Raw genomic sequence first — 26,524 nt, 5'->3', positions numbered from 1 at the left:
GAACAATGATGATGACATGGCAACCTCATTATAAGAACGCATGAGTAGGAGCTCAAGGAAGCAGAACAAAAGAAGAAGGCATGCATAAATTCCACACAGATAAAGCATGTGTATTGTAATGGAATTACATTGCTTTATTTCTGAAATATGTGAGCCCCCTATGTCATCATCCTTGTTCAATGCAATTTGTTTTGCGGTTTCCAGGGTAATGGGTTTTTCTGTGCAAGAACCACAATAAAATCCACAAATCTTTATATGAAGCTGTCAACTTATATACTACCTGATGTGAAATTATGAAAATCATCTCGACTTGCTCTTTAGCTATGATACTTGAAGAGGGGGATACAACATTTATTGCCTGAACTAGAATTGTATTATGATTCTAATGAATACAATTCTAGTGAGGGCAATTGATGTTGTATTCCAAAAAAGTGGCAAGTCCTTGTTATTATTCTCAAAACAAACAAATAAAAACAAACAAACAAACAAACAAACAAATATCAGCTATATCACACGCAAAGAACAAGCATTACTGAAAACAAGTGACCTGGGGGTCTTGCGCTCACCCATGTATTCTTCCACACATTCTTACTGAATATTACCCAAGAAAAACACATCAAAACTTGGAGCTTTGGGGACCTCAAGGAGAGCATGATTTTGATTTGTATATTCTATCACACTGACAATAAGATGATAAAATTTGATCTTGCATTTTCAAAAGAGTATAAAGCTGTGAAAACTGGCACCCAATTTGGTTGTGGCCCTAAGAGGGCCAACCCTGGATCTACCATACACAATCTTGAAAGTACTTTCACTATTTTAACATTTCAAAGATTCTCTAATGTTGGGGTTCTGGGCCCCTTACCCCCCCCCCCCCCCCCCCCCCCCAAGTCGGTAGGGTGCCCATTTGTACACGTGCATTTTCTATTGTCCTACCAAAAGTTTCTGCCAAGTTTGGTAAAAATTTGACCAGGTATTTTCACAAGAAAGTGAAAACTGAGTTCCAATTTGCACAGATGTATTTCATTATGTAAGGCTTATATTCTCATCACTTTGTACTGCAAAGGGTGTATGCAAATGAGCCACAATTATGTTCTGTTTGAGACAAATTCACCATAACAGAAATATTGTACAATTTAATAAAACTAAGAAAATGTCAGGTAAATTACTTCTAAATACGCATAGCACAAAAATTTACCAGTAAATGCCATGGCATGCACATTCAGCACACATTGCACTATGCCAGCATTCATTTCAGCATTAAACAGATAAGCTAATTGCACCTAACTTGAATTAAGTAGTCCCATCTACAATGGGCGGTGCATCCTAAATCTGAATAGCCAGTCTATTGAAATGGCTTTCATAAACTTGGCGTGGATGCATGCTCTCATTTCTTCAAAGGGATCATTAGAACAGAAGTGGAAATCTAGTGTATCCTAGTTGACTAACATCTCAAAATGGAAAGATAGGTCTGACTAATCCAGTTAAATCAAACCTGCATAGACTAAACACAATGCCTTCAAGGGCACAGCAAATTTACTGATTATCTTCTTGCATCAGGGCCCTGTTTTATGAAGTTAAAATCGATTATAAAGTTGATTTCAACTGTAAGTCTATGGCAGACTATGTGGTAAGGAAATTTAAAATCGATTTTATCTTTTGATAAAACGGGGCCCAGGTCACACAATTCATCAAATGTTAAATTTTCAACAACACCATGAGGTAGCAAAAATGAGTGTTTGTATAGATCTCCATGTGTATGACGGGATATTATAATCAAAGCTCAATGTAAGACGAGATTCTTCTGAAAGCTCATAAATACAGCAAGTAATCTTGTCACAGTAAGCCATGACAAAGTACACTTTTTTTAAAATGCCAAACACAGGTTTTTGTTGTTTTCTGGTCCTCAAGTAACATTACATTACCATATCTCTCTAATGTTGCATGAACATAATCACCTTATACAACATTATTGAAAGATGCAAATAAAGATTCCATGAAACAAAGCACAGCAGCATGGATTTGGCAGATCAACTTTGGCTAAAATGACATTGGCTTCTCACTGGATAAATTACTCAATTTCAGACAATGTAAAATATTTACTTTGCCCCTAGCCGACTGATTACCCACATGTGCATGCTACTCATTTCCAATGGCTTTGAAAATTCTTGATAATACAAGAACATTTTGTCATTCTAACACAAGGAATTACCTGTTATAAAAGTTAAGCCTCTGAAGTGTTGACATTAATCGAAACAAAAGGCACTGCAATCGCAGCTGCCCCGGCAGGGCCATGTATCTGCATCAAGATGGACAATGCAGGCAAAATACCCTGTCCAAAGAGATCCTAGGTTTGATAGTGCATCATGTGAAATCAAAGCCAGGATCTCTTGCTTGAGAGTAAAGAGCCATATCACATCATTATACTCATTTATCATATAGTAACTATGTGAATTATTCGTGATATACAGGCCTTCATTTTAATTGAACCTGATTTTGAATGGCTCACTATCATTCAGGTATAGCATTGAGAGATAATAGAGATTCTTTGAACTGACTGCAGGTGGCTGATTGCAACATACAATACACAGACATCAAATCATTTGTTTCCCTCTCTCAATAGATGTATGTTTTGTCATGAGAAATTTAATGCAATCATGATTACATATCTAAAATTGATAAAAGACACCCACTCCATCGCATTCTCACCATTTAAATTGAGCAAGTACAAAAAGTCCCAAACCACACTCCTGCACATAATCATATATACACATACACTCACAATATCAACAGATAAGTCTTTACTAGTTTGACATATTCAATCTAAAACTTCAGCCCACTTCTTGTCGCATTCCACATAAATCAAAAGATATCAATTCACAGTCCACTGCCTGGGCAACCACCACTGACAATCTTGCTACACAGAAGCAGTACATGTCAGGTTTAGTTTGCAGTTATTTTCCATTAGAGTCTGCAGCTATCTACATCTGAAATGTCCGTGCCATGACTGCCTGGACCTCCTCCTGGTGGAGTATACTAGTCCCCACTGCAGGAACTCCAAGGAAATCTCGTCCAGCATAGACCAACTGCCAAGGAACAAATGGAGCAAAGAATAGATGAAAATACCAGGGCAAGGACAGGATATGGAATTAAGTTAGAGTATGGCAGCTTTGAACTTAACCCGCGCTGAATGGAACAGCAGCAGCGCACTTCATACTGTTCGAGCTGAAATTTTCACGTACAGATATTTTCGCGAATTGCTACACGGAGGACATTTTCGCGAATTGCTACATGGAGGACATTTTTGTGTGTTGTTAATTTCACTGTTGCGAGGGTCTAACTGAACTTACTTATTTGCGCGTTGTTATTTTCGCAGTTCAAAGGCGATATATATTGTGAGGTTTCTATTTTCGCGAATTTTGCGAGTCAGGTGCTATTCGCGAAATTAAAGACATGCGAAAATGATTCTGATCCTGATATGAATGTGACGCACACCATGGACACGTATACATTTTTCTGTTCAATACAGCAATCCACGTAGCGAATTTGGCCACTCGCAAAATCGTCAGGAAGTCTCGATTCGCGAAAATTTAGACTTGCTATTAGTATATATGGCGTATACAGTGTGTGTATGAAAACTTTCAACAACAACAACAACAAAATGTCAGTAGAAAATCAGAGGGGTTGCAGATGTATGCTATGTAGGATACCTCATAGAGAATGAATTTTAATATAATGCTACACTGCAAATTTTCTGTGTTAGGGCACAAGCAAATAAGTTTTTGCTACAAAGAAACGTTGCACATTGCTTTATTTGACCAAGTGTGTAGTAAAGGTAGGTTGGGTCACCAGGCGGGATTTACAAGGGCTTGTGAGACCATGACATGAGCCTGGCTACCAAACGGAGAGCACTCACCCTGCGGCCCACGAGATTCTCAAATCTTGGAGCCACAAAGGACCAGGCTCCCATGTTCTTGTGCTCCTCCTGACTCCAGATGAATTCTGTGCGACAGATAAACATAAATTGATGAAATGTATAAAGTTACACATCTCGAGTAATGTCAAGATCATATTATGGAACTGAACAAGATTAGCAGAGAGCATGCACTGACTGAACACCTTGTGCAGACACAGAAATGCATTATGGATGTGAATCTCCTGTCTTCTTGAGCAAACATGGCTGTGAAGACAAGATAGAAGAGCCTTCTCTGCAGCCCTAGCTAGTAACCTGGAAAGCAAATCATTAACCTTTGAGCAACAAAGTCTTGCAATCTTTTCATTGACCACAGTAAGGACTTTTGCTAACTTTCTTGCAGAGATGCTTTCTAAACTGAAAGGAGTGACATGAAAAGATATTTTCTATATGTTAATATTGCGGGATTATATATTGGGAAAAAGAGATGGTAGGTAGGCTCATCACTTAACCATCATGAGAAGACGTCAGAGGCAGAAGTACATATCTTAGTCTGTGGTTAATTTCACTGATTATGAAGATTGGAAAATGTAGTAATGTTTCACAAAGAAAGCCAGAACACCGATTACACAAAGTAACCGATTTCCCATATTCCAAATACACGTAAAACATGTGGTAGACTGAGGTGCCTAACACACTGCAAAGTTGGCTACTAACATCACCTATATGTACTCCAGCAATGCCCCAAATAGTAACTGCCAATTATGATTGCAGCTAGTAATTCACTATGGTGTAAACTTAAGCAGACTAATTGCTGCATCTATTGGATCCCCACTTTGTATATTCTCACATCATCAATTCTGAGCGATGATGCTAAACATCCTCACCTTTAGCATCGGTGTATCTTGCGAGGGCGCTCTGAAGGGCGTCGGCTGGGAACGGACATAGAGACTCTACCCTGATGATGGCCATGTGATTGGCCTGCCTCGCTTCTCTCTCCTTGACCAAAGCATAGTAATGCTTGCCACAACACAGCACCACTTTCTGGATGCTGTGTGAGAGTGAGAAATAATGAAAACGCATGTTTATCTCTGGCAATGGCTCAGGCGGTCACAGTATTTATTGCAACAAGTATCACTAGGTGTAGAGGTATTATCTATATCATCTAGCATATCACGGCATTTTTACTTGATGAACGTGATTTGGTAGGCTTTTCTTTGTTTTGTCACTTGATATGGAGCATGAATCTTTCATCGAACTTCAATCCAATGAGCTGTTGGTTAAAGTTACGATCACAGTTAAGATATGGGCATAATCAATTGTCTTCATCTAACAACTTCGTAATGCAGAGAATGATGCTTACTACTGTAAGGGTGCTTATCATCAAGATTTTCAATGCAAGTTTGAATATATCAATACAAAAGTGTCTTTGGTAACTAGTTAACCTCCATGTCATTTTCACAAATAGTGCAGGGACAGATAAACTGAGGTTAGTAACTTTACCTTTGAGGGTTTGTGGTTGTGTCATCAATGACTGATTCAAAGCTGGTTCCAGGTCCCATTTCGCCAAGGTCTGACATGGCTGCTGGGAGGCGAAGGAGGATCTTTGGTGCAGCAACAATCAGAGGCTTGCGGTAGTTACGAACCATCTAACGGAGACATACATAGTATCAGAGCTCTGAGTATTCCACATTTTGGATTACAATGCTAATCAGTGAAAGAAGTGGGTGCCACGGTATACCAGGTAAATTCTATCATATTTACCTCAAGATAGTGATGCAACTTTATGGAAATGGGGAAACCTCTACATGAGGCAAGAGGTACTTGCCATATTTCTTTGATTATAAAAGATTATCTTGCTATGATCATCCACATGATTTTTTTTTTTTTTTTTTTTTGTGTGAGAATGCAAACATATTAGCATGGATGATGGGAAGCTGAAGTATTCTTAAATCTCTAATTCTATGACAGGAACACTTCTCTCCCTTGTAATATTACATATTAAGACAATGAAGAAAAAGAGAGAGAGAGAGAGTGAATGAGATTTTACCTGTCTTCTGAGAAGATGGAAGTACTGAGCTGGTGTAGTAGGGTTGGCGATCTGCACATTGACATTCTCTCCGTCAACACGCTCGTCGCTGCTGTCACAGGCCTGCAGGAAACGCTCTAGGCGACATGAGGAGTGTTCAGGCCCCGCACCATCAAAACCGTGAGGTAGGAGCATGACCAGTCCACTCTGCATCTGCCATTTCACTATGGAAATAGAATTTCAGACAAACAGACAAAAATGAGACCACGCACATGTCATTGTTGTCAGCCAGTCCAGTATTGTATACAACAGAGCACTATTGAAAATTGAACAAGGCTCTGTACGATTATGCTTGAGATCACAAGTTTGAATCCTGCTCTGCGCACACGGTGCTTTACCTTCTACTTATCTCTTCAACCAGGTGCTCATACTGCTACCTTGCAATGTTAGAGTGATGATAATGATGGCGGTTCCCTAATGAAGAACAGCTTTTTACAGTGAAGAGGCCACACCAGGTAAAAACAACCGAACATTATGATTATGCACTTGACATACAAACTCCTGAGAACAATACCAATTTCATGAAATCAGACAGCCCACTGGAGCAACAGGTTGGTTCAGTCAGCATCCCTCCCCTTTCCTTCTCTTAGCCCTTTCTGCACCAGGGACTTCTGCACCAGGGACAGTGTGTACTTGAGTGTACTAAGGGATTTTCTGTGCCAATAGGCGCTCAAAATACGCAAAGGGTTAAATCAACTCACATTCTCCTGGCATGACGTAGGTGTCAATGATGGTCTGAGCAGCATTAAAGAAGTCCCCAAACTGTGCCTCCCATATCACCAATGTCTGTGGGCTCTCAATGCTCATGCCATACTCAAAGCCCAGCACAGCTTCCTCAGACAAGGGGCTATTTGCCACCTGAACGAACAGAGGAGAACAAAAAGACACAAGTGTACAACTAGTCATTAGAACAAAAACACAAATAAACAAAACAAGACCAAAAAAAAGATATGGTGCAAAAGACCATGAGAAATGAAATTGTTCCATCTGAACATGGGTGAAAGATACATTTTTTGGTACATAGAAAAAAGTGCAAATATTTGTAAATGAATGTTGACAAATACTCAGCTACAACAAATGCAAAAGTTAAGGTAAGACAATGGAGAAGATTGGCAAGACGGCAACATCCACTGCTTCTATGGTGGGATGCTAGTAATTAAAGTGGCCCAAATAAGGGTCCCATCACTCCTACTAGGTTGTAGCCATCACCTTCAAGATGAGGTGTGTTTGCAAAAAGGTATTGAGAGGATTTTCCATGGGAGAACATATGAAGTTTGGATGCCTCAGGGTTATTTCCTATCCAATATACACACATCTTTTGAATGAGATTGGGCCCCATGGCATTTTCTGTAAGATAAATCTTACCACAACATTAACCATAATTGGAAACGGTACTATTCCTGAAAGGGGTAACTGGCTATCTGTTCAACTAAATGCTGATGTAGTTGGTTACTATTCTGACATTCTTGTATTGTGTCAGAGGATCCATTAAATTCCTCTATGATAATGTATTGGAGGGTAACTTGGCCTTGGTGCCGTACCTCAATAAAGCCCTGATGGGGCTGATGGATGTAGTTGAGGGGGATGTGCATGCCATCATTCTCCTGGTCCACCAGCATCACATGCCGATGGCTGAACGTGCCCCGCCCAACATCCTGGCCACTCAGTCTCACGTTGAACCCTAGGAAGAAATTGATGATCACAATGACTATTGGTTGGGACAAGATGGCAATGAGTGGTTACATGAACCAATACTTACTCTGATCTACAGACAGCTGAAACACTTGTAATGGGAGGAAAATTTACACCATATGAGATGACATAAACACTATTCAATCAGCATCATTCCATTGAAATGGAATAATCTTGCACAAACTGCTTATATGAGCTTCTGATTTCAGATGCTAAGTCCTACAAATCCTTAACCTGCCAACAAAATACGAAAATAGTCAAAGAAGGCTGAACATGTACAGATGAAACATGAACCACGTACTGAAATGAGTCACTATTTTGAATGTGCACTAACCGTACACATCTCAAGGTACTGAATATATTTGAGAGTGTTAGTCCTTTTTTTTTGTGTGTGTGGATCCACCACACCTTTATTGCAATATACCATGTTCAAAGGGGGGAGGGGGGAATCTGTAGTAGTCACTTCTGTTGAATCCTATCCTAGCAGTATGTAGTAGACCTATAGTAAACAAATGAAACTCGCATACAGTTGTGCACCTCTGGGTCAATTCATGAGCTGGTTTGTCTGCTCAAAACTTCCATACCTTGCTTTGTTTAGATCATGATGGTTTGATCATACCTTGGTAGAGGAGAGATCCAAAGGCCAAGCTTTCCGCCGTAGCCCAGTCTATCCTAGCTCCATCCTCCAGCTTCTTAAGTCTGGCATCCACAAATGTCTTCTTCAGGTGTGCATGTGGGATCTGTGGGGGGTTAACATTTGAAATATCATTAATGAAACACAAAGACAGCCGTTGAGATTTGCTCTTCATGACTGTTCAATGCTGTAACATTACAAACTTTAAATACAAAATGATGTTCATTAAACATTATGCACTGAGAACATTTCAACAACTGTTTTTTCAGAAATGCCCTACATTAATCAATATGATGCGAGATATCAAGTCCACATGTCACTTCAACTTCAATTTTGATATCATATTTATGACACGGGAAACTCCAGTTTAATACCTATTTCACTGACACCAGACTTAAAATAATGATTGACATGTCTACGCTGAATCATTACAATGTGCATCAATGTTTACTTGAAAGAAGAGTATATTGTTTTCCAGTGACGATACTCACAAATCCTTCCGGCACTTCCACTGACTTTGCTCCAATGAACTTGAGTAATTCTGTATCGGTGCCTGTTCAAACGACAAACATAAATTGTTCATAAACCCACACTGATGTAGGAAGAATGACCACACTAAAAATGATAATAACAAAAATAATAAAATATAATAAAAATAATAAAATAATAAAAAATAATAATAAAGAGTTAATAAAATGATGACACAGATAGATATGACACAATCCTCCACACACAACTGTCTGGTGCATTAACCAACAAGTGTGAAAACATTCACTGCGCATCAGCATTCTGCTACACTTTTCCACATGTCCAGTTATGTAAAAATAAGTTTGTATACCACTGAATTTTGTTACCATTCCAAGTAATCATGAAAACATAAATCAAGCTTTTAGAATCATGAAGCACAAGCTCTAAATATAGTATGCCTAGATATTCCAAGGCTGTTGTGCTTGTTATCTGATACAAGATGAGCTTGGTGGTAAGTATAGCAGGATGTATGAAATTCTTGCTGACATTTTTCTGTCACAAGAGACTTCAAACCAAAGATTTCCTGCCTCCTTGTACCAGGATGAAAAAATCCAGTACACCTGATGGATGAATACTTTCATGTTGCCTTTAAAGTCAACTTGACTTTCTGCTTTCTATCATAAAAGACTTCAAGCACCTCTTGCTAAATTCATCACCTTGGGATAATTTCAATTTTTCCCTGCAAGAATTCAAATCAGGTTTTGTGTAGAATGAAGACATAATTTATCACACACACAAAAAAAGAATGTATGTAGTTTAAAAATACATGACATCAGATTTGCATTTACAAGATGTCCCAGTTCTCTACATTTTTATAAAATACAAGGCACAGCTAGAAAAATAAGTGCTGACATGAAACATACATCTTCTCCTTATTTAGTTTCTTTTCTTTGTCTGTATATTTGCTTTTCATTGTTGTTGGTTTTATTTTTTTCCGAGGGGGGATTGTTTTGTTTTGTTTTTTGTTTCTCAATCTTCCCTCCTCACATCTTCATTATCTACCAGCCACTTACCTGTATTCCATGATTCTATATGGGATGGGGCTGGTACACAGGATGACCAGCGCCCTGTGCGAATAGAATGGTAGGCGTGGTCTTCAGTCTTATCCACCTGCCCAAGACACTGGTTCCACTCCTGAATCTTGTCAACAACGTTTCTCTTGATTTCCTCTTGATCTACCCCACCCTCGCCCTGCAAGTTCAAACACAACAAAATACACAATACGCTCATGCTTCAATAGTATTGCAGAATACCTCAGGATGTTTTTAACCACATACATATCAAACAGACATATTAACCAGTTTATGGGAAAACAAGAACCTGCAATTCACCTCTGTTCAAATTCCCAACATCATTTTATGATTTTGGGTTCTTCATTTCTTTTTTTTTTTCTATGAAGAAAAGATGCATAATAGCTTCATCATTGCCATAATAAGCATTTTCATTAACATTTCCATCATCTTTACATTTCATAATTTTACCCCTTCATGTTAAACTTCTTCATCTTCTTCATCTCAAATAGCATCCTAAACTGAATTCACCTTATTTCATTTTTTTTTCATTTTTTTTTTTTTTTTTTTGGGGGGGGGGGGGGGTCCATGGAAAATTCCTCCTTGAGTGACAAAGATATCATAAAGTATAAATGCCTTGCTGGCTGCAAGTGCTCTATCATGTTGCATTACTCACTGTGGCTCTCTTGATGTAGTTGTCAGGGATGCTTTGCCGACTCCTGATGGCCTCGTACATGATTGGCTGTGTGAAGGATGGATCATCCAGCTCATTGTGACCTAGCTTCCGGAAGCACATCAGATCAACGAGGACATCCTTCCGGAATCGCTGCCGGTAGCTAACAGCTAGCCGACAGGCTTTCAAAACAGCCTGGCAGGCGTGGTGGAAAATAGAAATGTATTGAACTGACTACCAATAAACTGCTGCTGATATTGTTTTTATATCATGCTTCTAAGACTTTGCATTATCAGTGTCGCCTTCAGTAGATATGTGCGTTGTGCAAATATATAGTCACTATGATTATTACTATCAATTAGTACTATTAATTGATTCACAGACCAGCCACTTTGGCTGACTGCTGACTCCCCTACACCTACCTTTTCCAACACATGCATACCATTTTAATTTTATTTAAAATCACTTTTATCTATTCATATCATGTTTGTAAGTGACACAGTTGAGGAGATTGTGGAGGTACAACAGCGACTGGATTAAAAATAGTGTAGATGGCCTGATTCCACACACGTTTAGCAATGAGTAATACAGATCAGTTTGAGACTTTCCTGAAACATAACAGGTAGATTTGACTCCATCTTCATTGCATATTTGTGCTTCAATATGGCAAGCTTAATGGAAGGGTATGGTATGCTCCTTAGTCCACTATTTCTCAGGCTTGACTTTAATAGACAATAGACAATAAGTACAATGAATATATGCTAGGTAGCTGCCTGTAATTGCAAATTTATATCTTACTTCCATTTCCAACTTGAAAGAAAAATCAAGTTTGAGAAAAAGAGGAAAACTTTGAAACTAATTTCACTTTTCAAAATGTTGTGCGAAAATCCTTCTTCCACCGACTACATCTCAGCATACCTCTGGATCCTCCCCATTCACATGTATGACAGGGTTCCCATTCATCTTGGCGATGTCGCTGACATACGGTGAAGAGCGCCCTCGCTCTCCTGGAGTTGTAAATCCCAGCTGATTGTTGATGATGAGGTGCACAGACCCACCCACAGTGAAGTGGGGTAAATTGGCCATGGCAAAACATTCAGCTATGACTCCCTGCAAGAAGATCACATGATTGCACAAATGGCTCAAAACAACAGAAGGTAATAATAATAAAAATGTGAAAAATCCTTGTTCTAAGGGAGCACATGCCTCAGCTGTCTTGGTGGCAATTGTAACAAGAATACTAATCACTTATTTTAATCATCACTGGTGATTTGTTATACATGTCTCACCCCCTTCCCAATATTGTACATGCTATCAATAACTAATCACAATTTTGCATTTTTCATTCATTAATGGTATGTGATGCAAGAATTTTTGAAAGAAATGTTTTGTCCTTAATAACTTTTGTACGCATTCCCCAAAGTTTTGTTTCAAAGAAACAGAACTTACATCCCATCTTTTTTTACAATGCCATGTCTCCCCTCTCCTTCCACATGAAATCAACTTAATATCACCAAATATCTGTGGGACGTGATGCAAGTACCAATCACTGAAGATGTGATTGCTGTACAGTGCGCTTCAAAATGTGCTATTCCCCTTTTTCACATCATTATCAAGGTGATTACGAAAAAAAAGAAAGAAGTGTTACATGCTACAATGTTCATTTCATTCTGGTTTTCACAGGGCCCTTGACATGCAATTCAATGCTGACTTCTGCTAATGTAAGTTGGTGCACCTGAATACGGCAAGGTTCATACCATTAGGTAAATGCTCACATGAACTGACTCTACTGTTGAAGACAACACAAGAGGCAAGAAGTTTTTTTTTTTCAGGGATGGTGAAAGAGAAAAGAAAACTAAATGTTATAAATATTTGATATCTATTTCAATAAAATGATTTATGAATTGTAATGTGAAGACCTTTTTACATCAGCAGAAATTAAATCAAGCAATGGAATTTCACTAGACTGGAATTGGATGTCAGGAGGTCTCTGACAGATAATTGCGGTCCACATGAAGCAAAAATCGCAGACAGTAGATGTTACCTGTGCCACGAACGCTGCATCCCCATGGAGAAGGACATTCAGGACCTTGTCCCCGATACAACTTGTAGAGTCCTCTGGCCTGTAGTCTCCTTCCTGCTTGGTCTGTTGCCTTGCCCTGGCCTTGCCGATGCCCACCGGAATGTTGGCCTGCGTGTGAAAGGACACAAGTCTGGATTAGACACAGACACTTTTGTCTCTTCGCAGTCTGAATCATGAGTGCGCTAACTTCATGTGACGTTCTTGAAAACAACAGTAACTGGACTGCAATATACTGATGAAGTATGGTTCAATGTGTGTAGCAGCAGCACTAGCTGTCTTCTCTCTGCTTCAGACAGGTCTTATTCATTTGCTGGATTGCGAGTACTTTAGAATATACCAGTTATGTAAATTGATTTTTGTTTTTGTTTTTAATGATGACTCTATGAACTATATGATTCCCAGGTAATGCATGAACTAGGCAAGAACTGTACTCCAGTACAGGAATATGATGTGAAATGAGATCATAACTGAAACATACAGAAGATGATCAACAACAGATAGAATGAAACAAACACACAACAGTGGCCACATATATCATGTCCATGTGCATTTCTGCAGCAGGAAATATGAGGACAATATGGCATTTCATGTATCATAATGCAAGTTTCAACATTCCCTTTTAAAGATCATTACACGAGTGTTGATACACAATATTCATGACTGAATGTTCTCAGAATTTGCAGGATTTTGCCCACACATGAATCTGTGACAGAAACAAATATACGTTCCCACTATCTCACCAAAGTACATGTATCTTGGTAAACCCATACCTCCATCCACCAAAGTGTACGATAAACATATGAAAGTAATCAATCAAACTCTCATGATCAAAATTAACATTTGGCACATGTTTGACATGTGCTTTTACTTCACAAAGTGAATTTTTCACCAGTCACTAATTGACTGTTCAAAATAAACAATCATAACAAAAGAGAATAATCTAATGCTATATATCTTTTCTCCACTAAAGTACCTTACAAATCACATTTTTTCACCAAAGGCGGAGATCCATTGCAGCGTCAATTTTGTTGAACTCACACAAGGGTATAATGAAACCAAATATCATTACCTCAGAATTTAACTGTCCCAGATTTGGGCCATTGACTGACAATGCCATGATTTTCAAGTGAACATTTGCTCATATATCATTATTTTAGGACAAAGACATTTAATCTGCCTCTTTCTGATTGTGCAACTAAGTCATTTGACCATGTCTTTGTCAGCATTAACTATCTATAAACAAAACATATCAACTGAGTTTCATATACAAGACATCATAGTTGGCACATTTTTTTTTTCTAATGAATTGGAAACTTTGACTTTAACACCCAGTTTATTTCTCTCACTGATATCATTGCTAAAACACATAAAATAATTTCAAGCACAAATGTCTTTCAGACTGTTTCTTACATATGACATCTTGCAAATATCGTTTTTACTAAAACTTGAATTTTGATAATTCAGAGACATGAAATTACAATCAGTCAAATGAAGGAATTGCTAAAGCATGTGATGCATGCACTTTAAAATGCAATAATGAAAATTGATAAAATATAATTTGACAATGGATGTTTTTCAGTTGTTTTACATCTGGGCCATAGGGGGAAAATGTAGCAGATATATCTCTGGTATCACATACAAACACTTTTTTTTTTTTTTTTTCACTCGAAAACCACATCACAGTTGAGCACAGCAAATACAAAGAGAAAAGCCTTTAACACTGAACTTAAATTTGCTCTTGGAGAAAATTATGAAACTAAATGAAATTTTCTTGTATAGAATAAAGCATCAAGGGAAGAAAAAAAGAAAATACGCCACAGAAAATTTCACGCCTGTCATTGACTAGGCAACTGGTATAGGTTTGTGAGAAAGAACGACTCCACAGCATCCAGAGTCATACCTCCAGATGGGATGGATTAGGAATGAGAGAAAGATGGAGCGGTTTGCCGTCCACATCCAAGTCCACTGTCGTCCCTGTGTGAACACACCAATGACACAACACATCGTGATTGAGGCCAACCCATTCCGCAGAGGGAATGGGTTGCATTTACACTCACCCTATATTTCTCCATCACCCAGGTCAAAAGTCAAATTACATTGTTTTCACATTTATGTCTCATTCATCGACACAATTCAAAATCTCAGAAAAGAGAGTGTAGTAGCTGATGAATAACCTTTGTAAATTCCAAAATAAAATGACAAGGTCAATGCTGTATGTCGCTAGACAGGAAGCAGCATATTTTGCCTTGTTTGTCTATCATAGTACAATGCACTTGGTATAAAGAGCTGGTTTAAACAACACAGAGCAATTTAAAGAAAAAAAAGTCTGAGCTACCTGAAATAATTATGTGATTAATCACACAGTGACTGTTCAGTTTCACATTAAATTGTGAGCCATGCTGAATTTTATTCCAAAGTTGCAGGCATCCTGATAGAATTAATTATAGTTTGTGAGATGAAAGAAATAGGCATGCCTAACAGCCTGTATAGGGTAGCTTGTGGAAGACCCCATGCCCCCATCCAATCACATTTTAGCACATTTTCTTCTCTTGATAATGTATGGCATTTACATTCTGGGAAAAGATTTTATGACTTCATGACTTAGAAGGGCTTACAACTGAAAGAAAGTATTCCAGAGATTGAACAACTCTGTATTTTGAAATAAAAATTTGTGGAAAAGCTCCTATTATTGGTGGCAAATGACTGAGATGCTTTCCGTTGGTCAATCACTACATTGAAGCATTGCCATTAGGGACTTTGCTCTATCAGTAGATCAGACTGCAATACTGTATATTCAAAATGTCACAGCCATGCTTCATGGAGCATTTTACAACAGCAGCACCTTATAGTGGAAAAGACTTTTGATAAAATAAGAATTGCATTTCAGAAACTTGTCTAAAAAGCAACTGAAACTAATCTTCTCATGGAAGTGTGATGAAACTGCATCACTGCTTTCTGGTACAATTTACAGTCACCACACCACCAAGAAAACAGAAAAATTGAGCGCAAAGAAACCAGAACATTTCATGTCTTGCTGGCATGAAACAAAGCAAATACATCAATACAAGATGCCTTTATAATTGAGGTGTCAAGGGAGGAAAACAAAATGTGATACCCACAGATTACACATGTAAGAGCACATTGATTGAATGACTACCATTACATATTTCCTTGTAGTGGATAACAATTAAGTCATACAGTGCTGTTAAATGGATGTAATGATTTGATTTAATGCCCTCAAAGGGATCTTGTGTTCATATCATCACTGCAAATTACCATAGCAATAAGTCTAGAGTTTTGAGAACCTAATAAGCTTTTAAAAGTAGTTGTCCATATTCTTAGAAAACAAAAAGGGAAGAAGAAAAAGGCAAAGAAGTTCGGGGAGGGTTGCTTTTTAAATTTATATCTTTGCAAATTATCAATACAGATGTCTGGATACTACATACCATATTATTCTGGGTTATTTATGCACACTGAGCATAGCAATTCAAATTCTTTCCAGCAAAGAAAAGTAGTTTACATGTAGTCAATCTTCAACTGAAGGCCAAAGAAAGGCTAAAGAAATATGTTCATTACATATACAATATGACCATTCCTTCAGGTAAATCCCATTGAAACATTGCAGCACTTCTTTTTTATTTTTGGCAGAAGCCACAATGCCCCTGGTAAATTTTTGCAGAAGTGGTCTTCTGCATGTACATGTAGATGGGATTTTACAATTATTATTTTTTACAGGTTCATTTTTTTTCCTCAAAATGAAACCTGCATTTATATTTCATTGCATAAACCTTACATGATTTTATTGACATTCAGAAGCAAAGACAAGAAACATATGTATGATTTGTGGTCACAAAGTTACATCTATGGCAGACATAACACTTTCCTTCAAAAGACAAAGGAATGATCTAGTTTCTAGTTTTTGTTGTACTCCCATCATATAAGTGGATTTAAAAGTTGATCCACTGTAACCAATAACTTCAAAATGAACCTATCAACAACAATAGCAGTGATAAATGTCAACAAGATAGTCAAATCCTAATTTCTTAAATGACATACAAAAACAGTCTGCAAAGATCAAAAAGGGAGTTTAATAATCAAATAATATACATCAGTGCAAGAGGAAAACACGTCCATAAAAATCACTTACACAGGTGAGTGGGTATATCTCCACTGCACTGCATACCAGGAGCAAACTCAGGCCTCCCTTTCAGCTTCTTCAAGAGAACGGTGGGGGGAAATCCCAGTGGCCCCATCAGCAGATTCAAGCGCCCTCTATGGGCCATCGCAAGAATGATATCTTCCACTCCGTCTGTACAGAGATTGGTCATGGTCAAATGGTGACAATAGAGTCTGACTGACCAAGGAGAAACCTTATCAGAGTGTTTACAATAGTCTTCCACAGGGCCAGCCATCATGATTATCACAACCTTACCAAATAAAGATTTGTATACCTGGGTCAAGATGGATATTATGGATAAGATATCTTGTTGAGAAGGATGTACTGTATTCGCCGGTGACAAGGCCGCACTATTTTTCACAAAAATAAAGCAGTAAAGTCGGGGTGAGGCAAGCAAATTATTGTCTTTCCGAAGTATAAAAAAGAAAGCACAGCGCGACTGCAGGATGGTGTGCATAACCACTGCAGCAATTGCAATCCTGCACATATCACACAATAGCACTATCTCTGCAATAATCTGCTATATAATAGTATCTATGTGTGTGAATGAAGACACCAGACTATTGAATAGTGTGTGTGTGTGTGTGTGTGTGTGTGTGTGTGTGTGTGTGAGTGTGTGTGTGTGTGTGTGTGTGTGAGTGTACACATGCTTAGTCATTCCTCACTAATATTAGAGTCCTACACACAGAAATAATCATTCAAAATCCTGACACAAAGTTTGCATCAACCAGAAACACAAACATATTAGAAAGGCCTTGGAAAGATGGAGAATTTAAAAAAATTCTCAGAAATATAATGTAGAGAAGTATTGAAATTTTGATAAGAATGAAACCCCTTCAACTTTTTTTTTTCTGTTTTTCATCACCAAAGTCGGAATGCGGCTTATCCGGCGCTTATCCGGCCTTATCGCCAGAGAATATGGTACTTATGTCCTAGGCAAGACTGGAACTCCAGATCTTTCATTACATCATCACAGATGTTAGCTATCAGAAATAATTATGGAAAGCCTTTACAGTAAATGAACAATGCATGAAATATTGCATGAAATGCATCAGAAACATTCTAGTGCTCCTATTACCACCAATGTTAAGAGACAAACAAAGAAACCGAATAAAAAATTATCACGGACAAAATAAGCCATCACTGAAACATAATCAACATATTCTAACAACTGGCTGGAAACAATTCAGGAAGTTGAACAGTATTTCAATAATACAGACTTTATGTTCTGAGCTAGCTGTTTTTACCCTATTAAACCTCCTGTGTGAAGTTTAGGATTTGTAGTGATTGAATATCTGGAAATATCACAGTAGAGAATTCTTTTTTTTCTCTCTCTCTCATTTTAAAGCTTCTCTACGTACAATGTATCGGCAAATAGTTTTTGAGTCCTTACTCTTACCAATATGCCCGATTCTGGAGCTAGTAACACAATTAAGCTACATGGAAACACAGATACATGAAGTGTACACAGAGATGTTTTCTTCTAATTCATGACATTTGAACGTAAAGCACTTTCCTTTTTCTCACCTTCCACAGCCTGAGAGAAGAGCTGATGAAAGAATGCCATCATACTCTCTGCTCCTTCTCCTCCGTATCTCTTCACAGTCGCAAACTTGATGGTCAAGAACTGATCAAACGCCTGTAAGTGAACACATTTTATGTGCACAGTGAATAGAAATTCACCAGGTGAGGTGACACACCCTCAGCAAACTTGAAAAATTGCATACAAATCTTCTTGAATTTTATACACACTTTATTCTGTTTGCTTCAATAATACAACATACTTTGTATACAAAATCTGTGCTGTTTTTATCTTCTTCTCTGCAAACATACAAGTTTCAACTTTAAGTTCTATGGCCCGTAACATATACTGCTGATAGTATAATACATGTTATAGCTATATATATTCAAAATGTTTAAGATGCTTACCAGTCAAAGACGACATTTCATATGATAACTAGAAATGTCGCTTTGGCGACTGGTATGCCTCCGCCATAATGCATGATTTTCCCAATAGGTCTAGATAGTACATGTGGACACTGTGTGATTACATTTTCACAAAATTGGCAAAATATTGAAATGACAAGTTTGTCACAAATGTGTTGAATGTTCACCTTCCTTGACGTAGGTTTAATTGGATGAATAGGAGAGCATGTATCTAGGGATTTAAGGACTTTAACTTGACTTTGACCCATTCATACATTTAGGCACTGAGTAATTTTCAAGGTACAGGTGTGGAGAAAAAGTGCAATTTCTGAATTGAATAGTAAATTGTTACCATTTTCATCTGGCCCTTGACCCTGAAATTCATAAGATAATTACTTTCAGGTAGAACATGCATAATATGTACTAAGTTTCAAGGTAACTTGAGTCACTTCCGAGATATGGAGTAAAAAGTTAGTTCAGCACTTTCACTTGATCTTTGACCTTTTGACCTTTGAGGCAAAAAGAGAAAACTAGAAATGTCGCTTTGGCGACTGGTATGCCTCCGCCATAATGCATGATTTTCCCAATAGGTCTAGATAGTACATGTGGACACTGTGTGATTATATTTTCACAAAATTGGCAAAATATTGAAATGACAAGTTTGTCACAAATGTGTTGAATGTTCACCTTCCTTGACCTAGGTTTAATTAGATGAATAGGAGAGCATGTATCTAGGGATTTAAGGACTTTAACTTGACTTTGACCCATTCATACATTTAGGCATTGAGTAATTTTCAAGGTACAGGTGTGGAGAAAAAGTGCAATTTCTGAATTGAATAGTAAATTGTTACCATTTTCATCTGGCCCTTGACCCTAAAATTCATAAGATAATTACTTTCAGGTAGAACATGCATAATATGTACTAAGTTTCAAGGTAACTTGAGTCACTTCCGAGATATGGAGGAAAAAGTTAGTTCAGCACTTTCACTTGATCTTTGACCTTTTGACCTTTGAGGCAAAAAGAGAAAACTAGAAATGTCGCTTTGGCGACTGGTATGCCTCCGCCATAATGCATGATTTTCCCAATAGGTCTAGATAGTACATGTGGACACTGTGTGATTATATTTTCACAAAATTGGCAAAATATTGAAATGACAAGTTTGTCACAAATGTGTTGAATGTTCACCTTCCTTGACCTAGGTTTAATTAGATGAATAGGAGAGCATGTATCTAGGGATTTAAGGACTTTAACTTGACTTTGACCCATTCATACATTTAGGCATTGAGTAATTTTCAAGGTACAGGTGTGGAGAAAAAGTGCAATTTCTGAATTGAATAGTAAATTGTTACCATTTTCATCTGGCCCTTGACCCTAAAATTCATAAGATAATTACTTTCAGGTAGAACATGCATAATATGTACTAAGTTTCAAGGTAACTTGAGTCACTTCCGAGATATGGAGGAAAAAGTTAGTTCAGCACTTTCACTTGATCTTTGACCTTTTGACCTTTGAGGCAAAAAGAGAAAACTAGAAATGTCGCTTTGGCGACTGGTATGCCTCCGCCATAATGCATGATTTTCCCAATAGGTCTAGATAGTACATGTGGACACTGTGTGATTATATTTTCACAAAATTGGCAAAATATTGAAATGACAAGTTTGTCACAAATGTGTTGAATGTTCACCTTCCTTGACCTAGGTTTAATTAGATGAATAGGAGAGCATGTATCTAGGGATTTAAGGACTTTAACTTGACTTTGACCCATTCATACATTTAGGCATTGAGTAATTTTCAAGGTACAGGTGTGGAGAAAAAGTGCAATTTCTGAATTGAATAGTAAATTGTTACCATTTTTATCTGGCCCTTGACCCTAAAATTCATAAGATAATTACTTTCAGGTAGAACATGCATAATATGTACTCAAAGTTTCAAGGTAACTTGAGCCACTTCCGAGATATGGAGGAAAAAGTTAGTTCAGCACTTTCACTTGATCTTTGACCTTTTGACCTTTGAGGCAAAAAAAGAAAAGAAAAAAACCTTCCAGAGAATTTCTATTAGGTTACACACGCATACACCAAATGTAAAAAAATAACCCTGCTGGCATTGCATAAATATGAGGGTAATAGTAAAATTTTGAAGTCTTGCACTTGACCTTTGACCCCTGACCTTTGACCCCATGAACCCTACATTCACTTCCAGTCAGTACATGTATATACTATGTTCCATGAAGATACCTTGAACAATTTTCCAAGGTACACAGAAAAAAAAGATTTTTACTTGACCTTTTGACCTTTGACCTTTGACCTCATGACCCAAACTTTCACCAGAGAATCGTAATTGGGTAATACATGTATACACTAAGTTTCAAGAAAATCTCTTCAGGCATTCAATAGATATGGTGGAAATAGTGAAATTTTATGTATTTGACCCTGACCTTTTGACCTTTGACCTTTGACCTCATGACCCAAACTTTCACCAGAGAATCTTAATTGGGTAATACATGTATACACTAAGTTTCAAGAAAATATCTTCAGGCATTCAATAGATATGGTGGAAATAGTGACATTTTATGTATTTGACCTTGACCTTTTGACCTTTGACCTTGAGCATGTGCACCCAAAAGTTGATAGACACAACTTCACCCCCTAATACACATACATGCCAAGTTTCATTAGGATACCTCAACAGGTTTCGATAGTTACCTTGTCCACAAAATTCATTACGGACAGACGGAAGGACGGACGGACGGACGGACGGAAGGACGGACGGACGGACAACCCGAAAACATAATGCCTCCGGCACCACTTCGTGGCGGAGGCATAAAAACACATGACATGAATGCCCTCATATACATGGCCCTCCAATTACAATTTATTACAAATTAGTGTTTATTCTATTTGAACAATGAACAATGAATGCAATCAAAAACATACCTGAGCTTCAGCCATACTCTGTGCTATTTTCTGCTTGGTACCATTTGACACAGTCCACTGTACACTCTGCTCCACTTCATCAGCAAACCATTCCTTCTCTTCACTTGTCTGTTTCAACAGAATGATAAACATTTAAAACATGCAAACAGTCTTCTCTTCACAATCTCCATATGTCATGCCTCACAGTGAAAAAAACCCCCCAAACTCAGTATTTTTTCAGGACTTAATAATGCAGATTGGGAAGAATAAATTCTTGAGTACCGTAAGTGCAGATTCCATTCTGCCTCCATAATGGTTTAAAGGCGAGGCATCTTTCAATATGTATCTTTCTACCTACTACCAAGTCGTGGTAGCTCTACATAAATGCAGATACTGTGGACTCCCATAATAACAAAGTCCTTGGGACTGGCAATTTTCTTTCGTTATATCAAAAATTTTGTTATAATAGATCAAATAAACAATAAAAATAATACCACGGATAATGTTGCAGTCTGAATTTCTACCTCATTGTACCTGGAATTTTGTTATAACTGTGTCCATTATAATGGGAGTGCATTGTATACATATTCCCCCCCCCCCCCCAACAGCATGATGCTCTTCATATTTAATCATTTCTAATCATGTAAAAAGTTCTTTATTGCTTGGCCTTCAAAGAATTATTCACCAAAAGATATGATTTATAATTTTGATCTGTAAATGAGATGTTTCTATCAGTACAGTACCCAGTGTCCAAACGAATATGAGGCTTTATGATTTCAAACTATGATTGTCACAATGTTCATGGAAGTAAAGACAAAAAGCTTTTCAAAAGAATGAAATAATGCCGACAGTCACATTTCCTACCCGAAGCATAAAACAACTCAATTACAGTGCGGCAACTGTTAGGTCTATCAAAACCTGTGTGAACCAAAATCATTAAGATAAAGGGTAAAAACTGTGACTTAAGATTTAAACACATGACTCACCATTTTTAACATACTTTTATGGCAATCATTTTGGGTTCTATTCCATGCTCTTTGCAAGAAATACTCAAATACAGAATAGTGCTTACCAGTAGGTGAGAATATTCTACAGCCAAAGTGCCACAGTATGTCTTTTCAAGGTGATCAAGAATTTCTTGGAGCATTGCTGTTTCCTTTCCAATGTTCAATATACCTGCAACAACGAAAATATTAAAAACAGAATGCCATCTTATTTTTGAAAAAGAAGATGTACTCTTGAAAATAATGTTCTAAAACTCCTTCAGCATAGGTTCTCTTCAGTTAATTTCTGGTCTTTAATTGGGTGTCAGACTCTTATTTTTTTTTGCAAGTCTCTTGGCATGCAACACACATTCCCATTTCTGTTCTCTAAATTACATTTCAAAATCAGAGTTTTGTTTTTCACACACAGGCACTAAAAGAGCAATTTGAACAGAATCACATAATATTTTGAATGATATTCAGATATGCTTTTGTTTTCTATCTTTTTTTGTTTGTTTGAGGGGGAGGGGTGATTTCATGAAGAGAGCACTGTTCACTTTTGGTATGTGCCAGATAAGTTTGTGCGGTTATCAAAATGATTAAATGTAATCAATGAAGTGAAAAATAATGATACATTTGAGCCAATTTGTCTGTCTGCCTTGGAAGAGAATTCCACATGGTTTTTAACCACCAGACTGAAAGACACAAGAAACATTCATAGCAATTTAAAAATCAAGCGAACAAAAGGTGAGAAAAAAACAAACAAACAAACAGACCAAAAATCCACACTGTTGTCAGGTTTCACATTTTGTTATCAGCTTCATCTGTTGCAAACCAAATAGGAATTAACACATTGTGTAGTCTTTGGAATAATATCCTCATTTTGATTCAATGATTCCACAACATTTAAATTCACATTCACTACGAGGTACCATGCAAACAATAACCCACTCAAATTATGCTCTTCTCATACAACTGTTACAACAATTATCATCAAGATGGGCATCATGATGATACCCAAGATAGTATATAGTACCTGTTACATTGTATGTTTCACTGCTGTCAGCTGAAAAACCATACAAGCTTGGGTCCAACTCAGGAACAGCTCTGAAAAGATAGGATATAATCATGGTTACACAAGCCCTTTCTCCCAGACTCCTGTTGCTAAAGTTGGCAGCTAAAATCACTAGTGATTGCCAAAATCCTCAACGCAGCTGCAACCAAGGCAACAAACCAGCAATTGTTCTGGTCTGAAAAGCCTGACATGTATTTGCAAGTCAACCATTTCTTTCAATCAAATACAGACATGCACACATGTCTATTTAATCATGCCAAAGTAAAAACTAGAGTATTATGAAGGGTTTAACTGCAATGCATCAAGGCGCATCTAAAGAAAGGAAAGAATATGGAACAGAAATATACCCAGTACTTGTTACTGCTTTTGTTTTTCAATTTCTCAAACCAATTGGTCAAAGTACTACAGGTAACATCATGGGGCAATCAAAATATATGTGCTTCCAAATAATACCTTTCAGTTGCCCTGGGCTTCAGAAGATCATAAATTTCTAAACCTGGCTATCAATGTATCATAATACCATCACTCTTGTTTTTTTAAGGCAAACATGAGTTGTAAAAGATCCAGAAGACAATCTATACCTGAACAAACTCTTCATTTGAACCTTCAAAGATCACCACAAAGATTCTTCAGTGTTTGTCAATTATTTTTTACTCTTTGAACCACATCAGCAAGAGTTAAACATATACTTGACCAATGGATGGCAAAGAGCATTTTTATTGAAAGTATGTATGAAATGTCAACATATCAAATGTTCCAAGCATTCATGGGAAACTGCACAGAGGCATTGAAACTTTAGTTTAGTGATCATTTATGACAGCATAAGATCAGTACCTGGCTGTCTGTAAACCCAGTGGGTCCAAGGTGGCTCTTTTGTGTCCATGTTCTCTGTAAGCTGAAACCAGGCGCAGGAGGTTGGCATTGCTAATTCTGTTCTGGATCACTGTTGAATCTAGACAGATGATTAAGCAGTATAGTACATTAATCATACTGGTAATGCATTGTGTGTGCAACAGTTCCACAATCCAAGCAAAAGAACTGTAGATAGTATAGAAAGGGTTTTGAATACTTAACATTACAGACAGTACAGGAAAACCTTCACAGGTGAAGAAAGCAATGATGAGACTGGCATCAAACTTTGAGGCAGTATATTGCATTTTGCTAAGCTCTTTCAACAATTCCACACCTTTAAAATATCTTACAAGCTATACAAAGCAACTTGGTGTTTCTCCACTTCAAGATAGAAGGAACTTTCTGATGTGTTGAAGTATTTTGAGTGGTTAAAAAACATATTTGCAGGTTTTTGAATTTGCGCTGCACAACTGCTTTTAATTAAGAATCAAGCAAATAAAAAATACAAGGGGTCTAGAGCAGTTAATGTTGCAGCTTGAATTTTTACTTCTTCTTCTTCTTCTTCTGATTAAGTCTGCCTCCTTCAATAGACTGAAGATTCTTGCAGACTGGTGCTATTTACATTATAATACAATTTATTTACAGATATTTACAAGCACATAGAAAAGTTGACGAAAAAACTAGCCATTGTGATCAACCGTTAGACGGTTTCGAAATGATCCCACAGATGGCGCTGAAACAATTTCTGACGACAGGGAATTCCAGTTCCTGACAGTTCTTGGGAAGAACGAATGGTGATGCGATTCAGTTCTTGAATATGGTACATGATAGGAGTGTGGTTGCGAGGCTCTCGTTAACTGAGTAGCCTGTTTGATAATATAGTCCTGTGCTGAAAGAGGAGTGAGATTAATGTGTATTTTGTACATCATAATTAGCCTGTCATTTTCTCTGCGCTGTTCCAGAGTGGTCCAATCAAGTTCTTGTAGCATTTTGGTGACACTCGAGGTGTTATGGTAGCGATTTAAAGTGAATCGCGCAGCTCTTCTCTGGACCATTTCCACTTGGTGGATTAGGTTCTTGGTAGATGGGTCCCAAACTGTGGAAGCATACTCAACAATTGGTCGAACCAACGTTTTGTAAGCTGTGGCTTACAAAACGTAAGCTTACTTCGTTGCTTACTTCGTTGTAACCCAAATTTCATTAGAACCCTATAGTATAATCGTGTTCATTATAGAGTGCAATAAAAATGTAAAAATTTCATTTTGGCCTTGGGTGTGTTGTGCGTTGTTTTTATTTGGGACACCCTACTGTACTCGAATACTCGTGTGCCAGTACAATGGCAGTATAAAACTAAAAGTTTATGGAGTAAATTTAGGCCTAATGGTAGGTTAGTGGGAAAGTTGACCGAAAGATCGGTCTGTATCTGGTCGTTGGGGAAATGTTCCGCGGAGACTATGTCTGGCTTCACGGATCCGGAAGAGAGCGATAACGTCAAAAAAATAAAAGACTACCTCCTCCGGATAGACGGATCTTTCTGTCTAGTGTGGGAAAGGTACTGTGACTGGAATCTAATTAGTTTACTAAACTGCACATGAATCAATTAGATAAATATGTTTTAACTAAGTTCATATCCAAAAAGAAACCCAGGATAGCCCTCTGTAGTGTTACCTAAAGTTGGTGAGGTGTTGGACACCTCATTTTCTTCCTCTCGGTGCTGCAAACCACCAAGATTGTTGGGCTTCCAAGCGGCGGCACAAAACCCATACACATCCCGACAGGCACGGTATCTCCGGCGGCTCACCACGGTCGATGGAACGTGACGTGCTAGTTGGATGTACCTTGCGGCTGGTTGGCTCAGCGCTAAAGACAACCGCGCCGAATGACGAAGGACGTGATACGACATGACGATGGGAAAACGGAGTCAACGTGTTGTAGTAGGCCCTTTACAGTACTTAGTAGTAGCCTAGTATTTGTAC

General features: G+C 37.8%; 1 protein-coding gene across 1 annotated transcript; it reads right to left on the bottom strand.

Annotated features, from left to right (window-relative positions):
* Nucleotides 1-896: 896 nt before the first annotated feature.
* LOC140246821 (2-oxoadipate dehydrogenase complex component E1-like) lies at nucleotides 897-26,468 on the bottom strand. The gene is made up of 21 exons (XM_072326152.1): nucleotides 26,217-26,468; nucleotides 24,531-24,648; nucleotides 23,658-23,728; nucleotides 22,711-22,814; nucleotides 21,660-21,767; nucleotides 18,327-18,438; nucleotides 16,770-16,931; nucleotides 14,523-14,596; nucleotides 12,584-12,730; nucleotides 11,458-11,649; nucleotides 10,543-10,734; nucleotides 9,870-10,047; nucleotides 8,820-8,881; nucleotides 8,314-8,434; nucleotides 7,544-7,683; nucleotides 6,704-6,860; nucleotides 5,964-6,166; nucleotides 5,417-5,562; nucleotides 4,801-4,964; nucleotides 3,917-4,002; nucleotides 897-3,086 (listed from the first exon to the last, which is right to left on the bottom strand). The coding sequence occupies exons 1-21, from the start codon at nucleotides 26,449-26,451 to the stop codon at nucleotides 2,982-2,984; spliced, it is 2,877 nt and encodes a 958-aa protein (XP_072182253.1). The 5' UTR covers nucleotides 26,452-26,468; the 3' UTR covers nucleotides 897-2,981.
* Between the last annotated feature and the right edge of the window lie 56 nt (nucleotides 26,469-26,524).

The sequence above is a fragment of the Diadema setosum genome, chromosome 1 (assembly GCF_964275005.1).
Source record: "Diadema setosum chromosome 1, eeDiaSeto1, whole genome shotgun sequence".
Classification (NCBI taxonomy): domain Eukaryota; kingdom Metazoa; phylum Echinodermata; class Echinoidea; order Diadematoida; family Diadematidae; genus Diadema; species Diadema setosum.
This window is presented reverse-complemented; position numbering and strand designations above follow the sequence as displayed.